Below are 13,095 nucleotides of genomic sequence, written 5' to 3' on the forward strand. Positions count from 1 at the left end.
ATGAAATGCCAAGTAGCCTTAGTAATTCTTATTATAAACAAGATTATCTCTTATACTTTAAAATGCTTAATATTTTTGGTTGTAAGACATTGCTTCATCAACATTTATCTCATTTGTCTTCCAATTCTTGTGAACTAGATCAGATGTAAAAGATAATATTTTAAGAGTGATCTCCCTTTGAAACAGCAAAGACACCTACTTAACGTTTTTTTTTTACATACATTGTATCCTTTAGTGATTTTTTAATACATTTTGTTGTCTTGTTTTACCTGCTTTGATTTTGTTTCTTGGCTTTTGAGTCCTGAATATAACTACCATGATTATGTATTCTCTCCTTTATCTTTGTCACTGTGGTTTATTCCTTTTATCCTACCTTCAGTTTTTTTGTTTTCATTAGAATTTAGCTACTGAATAGACCTTCACCTTTAATCTTTTACCTCTTTTAAGTCTTGAGGTCAAATACCTTTATGTACTCCCATTTCTTAAGGTAATATACTATCTTCAACAGAAGCTGAAATATCACTCATATACTTTTGTTAATTATGTATAGGTTTCAGCCAAACTATGTAATTTAAACAACTTGTGGAAATAAGAGCTCATTGAAATTTTCTCAATACTACTACAAGTATCATATGTGTAATTTGTTACCCCCAATGGTACATTTCTACCATAGCATTTTAAATATTTTGAATTCCATGGTGGATGGTTTTGGAGTAGTATTGTAACCCTGTATAACCCCCATAGCTTTGATAAAGCACGTTTCTAGGATTAAAAGTCAAAAGGGAATTATTTGTTACATTAGTGTCCAAAGGTTTTTTGACATCTGAAGAAATAGGTTCACTTTCAGTTTTATCTAGGGGGTCTTAATTCCTTGACCTGAATTTGTATTTTTCATTTCAAATCATTTGTTTACTTTTCTGATACACAATTCTTCAGGCATTTTCTTCTTTTAGGTCTTTTCTTTATCATTAATGTCTTCTTATTTAAGCTTTTATTGCCATAAAAGTTTTTACTCTGGGCATTTCACAAATATCTAGATTTTAACAGAAACATGACTGAAGGTACATGTTATAAGATTCTCTATTACAGACTTAGGTAGAATTACTCAGATCAGATTGCCTTGCACACTTGTCAAAAGACGAGTTTGAATTAATATGGTCATTCATGACAAGAAGGCTAATTCTTTCATCACACTTCCAGACTAAAGTTTGTCCCTAATCTTACAGATATATTATTTGCCACTTATTTCTCTTACTTGTGGCTTAATTATATATGTATATTATAAATTCTTCATGAAATTGTTGACATTTTTTGTGACTGGTAGGTCTCAGGGTAGCCCTTTACTGGATGATTGTAACTGGGATGTTTCATAATCCTATTGGACTGTAGATCTATCAATGTCAGACAGGTAGACAGGAAGTAAGGTGCGTTGTTTATGTCGTTAACACCTGTTAGGTTACCTGTATCAAGGACTGGGTACTTAATGATCTACTCTTTATGAACAGTGAATTCCAAATGTTACCTGTATCAAGGACTGGGTACTTGATGGTCTGCTCTTTATGAACACTGAATTTCAACTTTACAGTTGAAATTTATTTATCAACTTTCCTTTGGAGTATTCCTTTTGACTTTTGTCTAGAGTGTATCAGTTTGGTAATTTTATAATTACTCTTCATTTTAGAATTGTTTGTAATTTTTTTACAGGACTGATCCTGTTTTTAAAGGTATAGGCAGCTTGCTGAAATCCTTAAGTCCTAAACAGATCATGTATAAATGGTTCCAAGCTAATGATGGTGACCATTAGTTGTGCATAAAATCCAATGTGATTGTTTAAATTGAAGCTTTTATTGCAGGAATGGTGCATGTCTTTTAATGTTGAAGACAACAACAAAGAAACAGTTGTATTTGATCTGTCTATTTGTTAACATCAATGTTTTGACTCTTACTGGGATCTAGAATATCCACTTCCTGTAACTCTTATAGAGTGAAATTTTCATCTTCCATTTAAATGTTGTTTTTATGCCAATCTGTCCCATGAAAGACAGAAAATTTCATGCCCCTACATTAATGCATCCAGGGGGATGGTTATGGTAGTTGGATCCCTCCCCCTACTTTTGTAATTTTTTTTTTAATTTCATGCACTTAATGGGCAAAAATTGACCAATCATAGCATGCAATCCATTCCAAAATCTCAGGATCCACAAATGTCCAAGAAACTCTTCTAATTCTCAACTCTCAGGGTCATATGTACTGCACATAGTCAGTGAAGATGTCGCTTGTCATAAAAATTGAAGATATCTTGTCATCACAGTTTATATGTCAGCAATGTGTCATACAAGCTACTAATGTCTAGTTATTACTCTGTATTTTTTAATGGAGGTATTTCATCCTTATCTGAAAATTCTTACACACAAATTTACCTTTGCAAGCTTGAGGTCATCTAGTTCAAGAATTCTAGTATCATTTTGTCATCCAAATTCATAATACATGGTGTACATGGTTTATTTTATTCAAAACATGACTGAAATGATAAAGGAGAATGGTAATGCTCATTATTCTATTTCAATAGCACAGTACTTTCATAGCACAGAAATCCAGGCTTTTCCCAAACTTTTAGCACAGCTTATAGTGTATTACTTTTGTTAATTTGTGTGTATTATTTTGGTTATTTTATATTCTTTGTTGTGTTTGTCTGTTTTCCATGTTTGGTCTTCATCCCTGGATTACATTCTTTTGATTTCCGCTAGAATATTGGTTCCCTTGACTACTCTTACAGTGAAATCTGTTGAAACCAAACCTGGAATAAATTGAAAACCCATACACATTTTAAAGCCATTTCATATCAGTTATAATGTATTTTGAACCTGGGTAAACTAAACACTCTGCAGAATACCTGTCTAAACCAAACAAACTGCAGAATACCTGTCTAAACCAAACAAACTCTACAGAATACCTGTCTAAACCTAACAAACTGCAGGATACCTGTCAAAACCAAACAAACTGCAGAATACCTGTCTAAACCAAACAAACTGCAGATCAAAACAGGTTCAGTTATACTGGTTTCACTGTATAATCAATTACCAATTCCAGATATTGAAGTGCTAAAAATTATAGGTTATCTGGTATTTTGACTTCATTGTTTTTGATATTTATTTCCTTAGCTATTGTGCTTCAAGCTTCTGTCTGTGTAATGACATGGCTTCTTGCCATTATCTATTTGACCTGTTAGTCTTTATAAAGTCATTGACATCTTGTGGTCTCTTTAAACATAGACAATTTTTCATATAAATCTTTTTTTTGTGGTTTTCTTGCCAACATTGTTTTATGTCAGTAGTTTCTTGTAGTTCAGCCAGTTTGCACCTAAGTCTGGATTAAAGTGACTGAATGTCTATTTTTGCAGCATATGTATTCTAATTTTGGACCAGTCTTACTGTTTAACATACCCTTCCAAAACAATAGTTTTGAGGATATATAGAAAACTGTCCTGATTGACTGTCTGTCTGTCTGTCTGCCTGTCCATATTCTTCTTTAACCATTCGATGAAATTTATATGAAGGTTGGGCACCATATTTCAGTGTGCAGGAATAAATATGATTACTATGAAAGAATTGCCAAGGGAGGGTATCCAACATATGGGTTTTACCAGTACACTTAACATTTAATTCCATTTAAACAGCTCTATTTGTGAGCATTCTCATGGAATTTCTTGGTGATTATAGTTGCACTAGCCTTGGTCATAGGACATAGGTCAATTGCCAATTACATAAGCTACACATATTATTGTCTGTCTGCCATATCTTGTGGTCTACCTAGCTCAACACTGTCATAAACCAAAGGTCACAGTTTTTTGTGTCCTTTATTTCTTGTGGTTGCTTCACCAACGTAAGCAGAGGGTTGGTAAATGGTAATATGTTTCACATAACCAAACTTATGAACTTTTAATCATGTGTCTATTGTATGGATTGAATACAAATGTAAAATGCATTGTTACTATTAAGAAAGTTCATGAGGTACATTGTACTATGTTAGATTGGAAATTCTACATGCCTGAGAACTCATTTTCTTCTATTTTTTCACTTTTTGGTTAAATGGTTTTTAAGTTTCAGTATGAGAAGGAACAAAATATGGTGAGCTTTACTTAAATAATTTATAATCTTTTATGATTGAAGTACTCATAGATAGGTGAAAGTGTCCATATATCTACTCATTCTGTTAAGTAAGTCTCTTGAAGAACAAACTTTTTTCTTCTTTTTGTAGTTCAATAATTCTAGATAAAAATTTCTGAAATTGAGAATGTGCTGGAAATTGTTCACCATCTTTGATATGTTCTCAATATAAAGGAGTGTTTTTCTAGGTGTATTTTTCTTTTAAGTAGCTGTCTTTGTAAGAATCATGCAAAATCTGAAAAATGTGATACACCCTAAAAAAGGCTACATATTTTTATTTTTGTAATTAAGTTGTTTTATGGGTCTATACTATGAAATGTGTAATTATTCATTCAAATCTGCCTGCTCTTAGAAGATAATCAACATTGAAAATCAAGTAGATTCTATTGTATTTGAGCTTCATTTATAGAGTTATTTCCCTTAATTTTGAAATCTACAGTGCTTTCTTTACAATTTTTATCTCCTAAGAGCATGGGTGATATGAAAAACCACATGTTAATTTCTGTTTAAACAAAATATCAAAAGTAAAAATATGCAGGCTTTTTACCCATGAATCACATTTTGCATGATCCTTAGCTGGAGTAATACTTAAGCATGAATACTGTAGAATTAGAATTTACTTACTGCAGTATCACCAAAGGCAATATTAATGCTACTCATGATATAGACTCACCTATGACACTTCTTAAGAAGTTTCAGTATTGATAGCTCGATTGATTAATTGATTATTGGGGTTTAAGCAGCTAGATAACTAGACAATTGTAATCAGTTTGAAGCAAGCATAGTGTATTTGTAGCCTTGGTTATCTCTAAAATATTGTATCTAGTAAAGCAAAATGCTCCTGACCAAATATAGTACCTTGTCTGAATGCCAAAGATTTATGTAGAGGCTTGAAAAAGGTATAAGACTCATGCCCAAACGAAGCACCTTGTCTGAACTCCCCAGATGTAGGTAGAGGCTTAGGACTCCTTCCCAGATGGAGTTTTGTGTCTAAACTTTCAACAAGTTGGTAGAGGATAAGAAAAGCATAGGACTCCTGTCCAAATGGAGTTCCATGTCTGAATTTCCAAGATGTAGGTAGAGAATAAGATAGACTTATGGATTCCTGCCCTAATTTAGTGCTATATGTTAACTCCCAAGATTTATTGATTTTAGTTTAGTTTGCTTAGGTCTTTATACAACAGTATTTTTTCCAAAGTTAAGGGACTCAAAGTACCAAAAGGGTGCTGTTACATGGTTATATGATTTTTTCTCACTGTTAACTTGACCTAAAATAGAGTTCAAAAATCACTGATAGATTTACAAATCAGTTTTTAAAGCCTGAGACACAATTATTGGTATGTTTAAATTCAAGGATGGAGTCATCTAGAAATAAGCATTAAAAGTATAAAACCCTTGAACAAGGAGAGACACATGGAAAATACACATTAATCATAACTATTACATCACATATTTAAACTTTAAAGTTAACATGTACATAATATATTAAGTATTCACTAAAGAATGGGATGGGTTGGTTTTAAAAATAGCCTAAGTATAATAATTCCTTGTACAACAAAACCTGCATTGAAACTGAAGCCTGTTTGGACCTCCAAATTGGTTGGTTTAGTCAGGTGTTTGGGTTACCTAGGTTCAAAATATTTTTCAACTGAAGACTTTAAAAAGTATAAAAATAGGAGATATGGTATGATTGTCAATGAGATGGTCTGCACGATCCACCAAATACCAAGCAACGAACAATTAAACTTCTACGGGCCACCACAGGGTTTTCAGTGATGGACAAAACCCATACCATAAAGCAAGCTGTAAAAGGCCCCAAAATAAATGTGTCTGGTTTAGGCAGGGTTTCATATTATTCATGGTTTGGTTAGTACTGGTTTCACTGTAGCAAAACAAAAATGATATTGTCCTTGTATAATTACAGAAGGCCAAATACCAAGAGGAGCTGTATATATTGGAGAACAGTCCAAAGTTGAAGATGGAGTGAAGCAAACAGACACTTACTACGCTGTACCGACGAACGAAGAAGAGGAAGAAATGTCACAACAAAGTCCCACAAGTCCGTCAGAAAAGAAACCGTTAAAGTATGACGGTATTGGTCCTATGGACGACAAGGGAATGCCATTGTCATTTAGAATGGTAGGTTACTGTGGAGATATTTTCATCCATAGGAATATGCTATGTTGTTGACAATACCAAAATCACAATAATACATCAAAGTAACAAGTAAGAAACAAAAGTTAAGTCTTGTATGAGGTGGTCAATTGCATTGATGTGCAACATTATTAGCAAGTTGTAAGTACAGCAAGTGTGCATTATGAGTGGATCAAGGGTTTCAGGTTTTGGTTTTATCAGCTGGTATAGCATAGTAAATAAATGAATTGCTTAGCAGAGTAAAATTTTTAACAAAAATAAAAAAGAAACAAAAAAAATTTAGATTTCAGGCATAAAAATTATATTTATACACAATTTTGGAGGTGGATGGTTACACCAGATCCGTGCCCCTTATAATTCCCTACGAGACATTAAAACTTCCACGCAAATATAACTCAACAACATTAAAAAAAGATTTATGCTTAAAATCTAAAACCAAGTCTTAAGTCATGATTTCACTGGTGCAGATATCTGGACTGTCATACTAATGATTGGCTTTATATGTACCAGAGTAAATGCCTTTTTTATGCATTCATCCACAACTCCTTGTTAGACATGTAAATGCATTTAGGCTTACTTTAATATCATAATACTTATCTTCCAATAAAATTATGAAAGGGATTTGAGTCTAAGTTCCTACTGTGTCAAAGTGAGGCACTGGTTTGACCTTCTTTAAAACTTAATAAAACAAATTTTCTTTTGAAGTTCTGAAGATGCATACGAAATGAAATAAATGAGCATAAAATCAGATAAAAGATAAATGTTGTAGATAAAAGGTTATTGTCTTGGGAGAATTAACATGGTTTTATGGGAAACCTCAGGTTAATGTATGTACGTAGGTTTGGGTTTTTTTTTAAGTGTCATGTGACTACGATAAAACTATCTCAGTGAAAACAAATGCAAGAAAAGCTTAGCTTTTGTCCGAAAAGAATTGCAAAAATCTTTCCAGGGCTTTAACTAATTTCAAGGATGGAAGGTTTAGGACTAGAGTTGATAAGTATAAAAGCAATGGTCCTCATGAGGAAAACCAAATGTCCCAAATTAGGTATCAATGAAATGGATTGAAGGCCCAGGGCCTAAGTAAATGAAATTTCAAAGGTCACAGGGTCAGGAATTGAGGGTCCTTGACCTTAAGCCACTAGTAATTTGACCCCTGATTTCTGACTGTACAGTATGAGATTTGATCATTTTAATCAGGGTTCTGAATGACTTTGTCCCTTTGTTGCATCTGGGTAAAGCCTAACTCTGCTTTCTGACTGTACAGTATGAAGATTTGATCATTGGAATTAGGGTTCTGAATGACTTTGCCCACTTTTGCCTCTGGGTACAGCCTTACTCTGCTTTCTTTACTGATTTTTAAGGGCAAATAAAAAGAAGTTCAAACACGTAATTTCACAAAAATTTGAGGCTCTATACTATTTTTGCTTTCCTAAAACACAAGTACAATCATTAAATTATTACACTTGAAGAAAAAAAAAAACCATGGCATGGTCCACTCATGCAGAGTTGATTTAATTTTCTGTTCACAGAAATTTAATATTGAATAACTCTTAAACTTTTGACTTTTTAACACAAAGCCAGACTAAATGACATGATACTACGGTAACCATGATCAATTCAAAGTACTTATCGAGGATGATCTTGTAAAGGCAAATCACCTCTAGCAAAGTGACATACAAATCTTTGGCGATCATTTTACTATCTAGCTCATAAAAAGACCCCTGAATTACTGTTAATTATGTAATTAAAGTTATCTAGACACCCTGCTTACTTTGGAATAAGTAGGATTTCTATTATGCATTCATGATTTTAAATGACTTGGTGAATTTGTGTATGCATGTTAAATGCAGGACATTTTTTTTAGTGCAAAATGATTAGATGATGTATGCACTTCTTGTCAGATTAAGGGTGGATCATTCTTACAGACCCTTTCACAATTTTTGTGGGAGCTGTAATTTTTTGTTTATAATTGAGTGGATATGTGCAATTTTTCCCTGGTTGACGTCAGAAAACAACTTACAAATACTATGTGACTTTGCAAATTTTTAAAGAAAGAGCATGCACCCGCTACCCACCCAAAAAAATGTATAATTGTGAAAGGATCTATTGCATTGATTATGCATGCCAACTGTGAATGATATTAGCCATATTTTTACTAAAAAGGTAGAACTATCTAAATACATGTAGTAAAAACTGGGGAATTCTGGGTTAAAACATACATGTACTTGGATTCTAAAATGTCAGTGGATGAATATCAAGTCCAACAAATCACAATGGAAAGTACTATCATAAATGGGTGCCATTATTTCCACTCAAAAAAAAAAAGCCTAGGAACTCCAAAAGGGGGTGCAGTCTCTGCTTCTGGCAAGACATCCTAAATATGATGTAAACTTAAGTGCTTCCAAAGAGGGTGCAATCCCTGTGTCTTGTAACACATCTATTGTGCTGCTTATTGGAGGTTATTTCTAGTGAATGTTGAAGGTTTGGGAGTTGTATCTGGAACCATGTGAGAATTAGGGACCAAAAACAGACCACTTTGATTCTGGTCATTCAAATATTGAATTGCAATCAAAGATCAGAGCTGTTTCAAGCTTGAATGGTGTGTCTTTACTGGTCAAGGTTCAACTTCCATGCTTGTATCCAGCTGTACCATGTGAAGTTTTTTATTGGTAAGAGTATTTAGAACTTAACGTATGTTAAGATTAGGAAAACATTCCCATCTACCTGCACTGCTTCAACCTAAAATTTAACGAATCTATCATATGCATAAATTGATTTTGTAAAATGAAAAACAGCAACCAGATGAAGGAAACACATTCTGGAAGTTCTTTTTCTAATTTACCGTATGTGTTATATATTATAAGTTTTCATCCACCTTGATTTTTGGAACCCATGTAAACATTTACCATTTTAAGAACCAACTTGTCTTCATAGGCAATGTTTACATATGTACCTAGCCAATGTTATCGAAAAGTCAACAAAATACACTTATAATTTTGATTTGCCATATCAAGCACCATGTTGATTACTGTAACAGAAACCCATTTGAACTTTAAAAATAACAAAACAAACATATTTAGGCCATTAAGCTTCTGTACATTTGTTTATATATTCAGGGACTAATAATCTGGTATCGGTATCTTCAGCTTTTAGAGCCCATTTTGTCATAATCTTGTATCTATTTGTTAATGGTAGAAACATGATAAAATTAGCTATATCGTGTATATATGGCTTTATTTAAAGTCTTGGGTGTACAAAATGTTCCGCTGTATAATTTAAAAGCATTTGTATACATTGTAAAATATCTGCAATTATATTTGGCACATTGCCAAATTAGGGTCATGGAACAATAATAGTCAGAATTTATAGTACCTGAATGTGTCTGAATGGTGTGTAATTAAAATATTAGAAAAAGGTTATTTTCAAGCACCCTGAAATGGCAAACTTTGAAGTCTGTAGGAGATTTTTGTAAACGTTTATTTATATTATCAATATTTTTATTGTATTGAATTAAACACCAAATGTTTTTCTATTTAATTTGATCAGGCTTACCATATTTACTAGGTCTCCCAACTCTTTGTACATTTAAATTATTGAATGTTTGGACTATTGTCAGAGGGAAAGCATATTGAAATAGTACTTTGAGGCCCTTTTAATATCATTTAATGTAAAATTAATGTACAATTCGGATTTTGGATGAGAAAGGAGACAGCACATTTTGTGAGAGATTAGATGTGTAGAAAAAAAAGAGACATGAACAAGCTTTGAACAGCTGTAGTGTGAAATAGGGATCGTGCCTATTAATACATTTATTATTAGCTGTTCATATAAAATCTCCATAGGGTTTCTTAATATATGCTATAATAAAACTTATTGATTCCTCAATTGTATGTGATCTGGTTTTATTCTGTGCATAATACTGGCTTTTATTGTCTGCTGTTTGGGCCAAGCACCTGCCCTTCCATACAGCACTCACCATTTGCTGTTTTTAAGTGTTGAAATCTATTAGAATCAGGCAAAATTTAAAAATTATGATTCATACTAAAACACACAAATTATACATATTGGCACATGGTTTATGATCTATTGAAGACTAATTAACAGTTCATTAGTTTTAAAAGTTCATGATAACAATAGAATGATTTGGAAAAGTTAGCTGTCTCCCTTTGATGATGATGTTGTAATGCATTTCAGTTATTACAGACACTTAAAAAGAAATGAATGTCATTTCTGCATTTTTGATTATGTTTTGAAATTCATGGAAAGACATGTGTGTATTTTTCCACCATGATTCACCTACTGCCTAATTCTTACAGAGAATAGCACTTATGTGAAGGTTAATATGCCCTTTCAATGCTACAGTTATTGTCCATAGTGACAAATAGCCACCTTTTAACAATGCTGTAATTATGGTATAAAAGGTTTTGAAAGATAGTATTTAAGTATTAATAACCCTTACAAGTCATCTATAAAAGTAAGTGAGCAGTGATTTTATGATGAGAAATGTTGCTTAGTGTTATTATTATACACCTGCTTGAATGAGAGGGGGAGGGGGGGGGCAAAAAAGTTTTGTAATTCCATGTATAGAACTGTGATATTTTAGACAGAAAATTAAGTGTGCAATATATTTCCATTTTACTATAGTGAAATTATGGCATCAATTATCTGACATCATCAATAATGAAATTTATTTAAAAATCAAACCAAAAGAAAAGAAAAGGGTAATGGTGTGAATATTTGGGAATAAAGACCTTCGTAGTATATGTATTGTGCTTGCATGTAATTCTACTGAAGAGAATATTCCTAAATATCTATGTAATAACTCTAAACTCCTGTATCATAATTCTCATCAGAATGTATTATCCCCTCAGTCAATGAGTGGGTGGTATATTCGAATCACCTTGTCCATCCATCCACCATTCCATCCATCTGAATTCTTTTGCTATTAACTCGGCTCCCAATGGATGGATTTGTTTCAAATATAGTTTGTGGCCTTCTATAGATTGGTCATATGTTGTAAGTGATTTTGGATTCTCACATATATCAACTTCCTCTGCAATTGGGGGTATACCTAACACACCAACGCATGAAATTTCTTGTTTATATTGTAAGAGTGGTGCCACCTTTTCTGCTTTGGACAGCTAACACAAGTTTTTTTCCATAAACCTGTCCTTTGTCCAATGTGTTATTATTTACCTTTGATCAGCTGTTCAGTGGTCTGTCTGTCTGTCTGTCTGTCCGTCTGTCTGTCTGTGGTTCATCATTTTTATAACTCAAAAATGCTTTAAAGGAATAATGATTTTTTTTTTGTTTATAATTATAACTTCATAAATGGAAGCTTATTATTTTTTTCACTGTTTTCCATGTTTTCAATTCTTAATTACGAGTGGAAGGGTCATGCCATTTACTGAAAAGGTTAGCAACAGTCAAGATAAACTTTGAACTTTTGTTTCCTTTTACAGAATGTGGATGAAAAGAATCAGCATGAATGGTACAAACAGATGTATAAAAGTTTACATAAGACAAAGAAGAAGGAAGGTAAAAATTACCTTTATTTTCTTTTTTTATTTTTAAGGAGGTAGACATAGGGTAAGGGAAATAACTCTTGAAATCAGTATTATGCTTGTATCATTTTCAATTTCACCAAAGCCTAACAAGCTTTCATTTGAAATAGAATGAAATAAATCCAAGTTACTTTGATACTTACACAAGATTGATGTAAAATGCTGAATACAAACATTCCAATGACTTGAAGGAGTTGTGTCCCTTACCCTAGGTGTACCTTCTGAAGCCTAATTGGTAGATATGTTAAGGATGCTCTTCAGTGAAATTTTATTGCTATATGAGGCAAAATTTGATGCAGATTCTTAGGCTATATAAGCTGTTGCTTTCTCTTCATGAGCTAAAAAGCAGATTTTCAAATTTTTTTTTTTTTTTAATTTCTGGAATGTGTATCTTGTCAATTTGTTTTTTCCTGTTAGGTTAAAATCTCAAAAATATTTTGTAAAATGTAAAGGTGTAGAAAAACTGAAATTAGAACAACATTTTTGTGTTTAGTTTGTGTCGATATGAAATAGCTGATTATTCTGTCAAAGCGAATGTTTTGTCACTGCCAAAATTCCATGTAATAGTAACTATCCATAAATCCTTCCTCATAGAAAAAAGAGTTTGACTGATAGATTTAACAACTGTTTTAACAGCCAGGTACACTTGTCCAGAACAAAGAAAAACAAAAAACCTGTGACAGATACACACATATTTTACATTGTTGCTATATATCATTCTTACAGATAAAGATTTATTTTTCCAGACTAGATGTTCTTATGTAATAGGTGTGAATTTTTAGGGGTAAAGGGAGGCAGGGAATTTAGTAACATGGCATTTTCATTCATATTTTTATCAAAAGTTAAATATTTTTTTTAAATATAATATATTTTGTAAAAATAAAAACATTCTTTTAAAATTTCTGAATTTATGGTATTTGCTTGCAAATACTATCTTTTTAAACTATCAAAACTGTTTATTGAATGTTAAAGATCATTTAATTACCAATGAATGTAAAAATTCAGACAATGTAGTAGTGATTTGTGGTGCAGAAACCCCACCAAACAAGTATTGCTTTTTTGGTCTTCATATACTATATTTTTGTTAAGAATAGTCCCTTCTGTATTCAGATCTGTACTTTAGAGAAAAGTGTATATTGATCTCCCAATAAATTCAACCAAGGTAAACTGAATCAAGAACAATAACTCTTGCAAAGTGTTAATTTCATACA

The 13,095-nt window shown here is 32.4% G+C and overlaps 1 protein-coding gene across 50 annotated transcripts in view; it reads left to right on the forward strand.

Moving 5' to 3' along the window:
* Positions 1-13,095, forward strand: part of LOC148620030 (uncharacterized) — a 136,875-nt gene that overhangs the window by 65,664 nt on the left and 58,116 nt on the right. For all 50 annotated transcript variants that reach the window (XM_088580549.1, XM_088580554.1, XM_088580548.1 and 47 more), the window contains 2 exons: positions 6,091-6,305; positions 11,783-11,858. In XM_088580549.1, the coding sequence (XP_088436675.1) occupies positions 6,091-6,305; positions 11,783-11,858 (291 nt within the window). The remainder of the gene's footprint in view (positions 1-6,090; positions 6,306-11,782; positions 11,859-13,095) is intronic.

The sequence above is a fragment of the Perna viridis genome, chromosome 4 (genome assembly GCF_037379345.1).
Source record: "Perna viridis isolate PV_CMFRI_1.1 ecotype Kerala chromosome 4, ASM3737934v1, whole genome shotgun sequence".
Taxonomy (NCBI): Eukaryota; Metazoa; Mollusca; class Bivalvia; order Mytilida; family Mytilidae; genus Perna; species Perna viridis.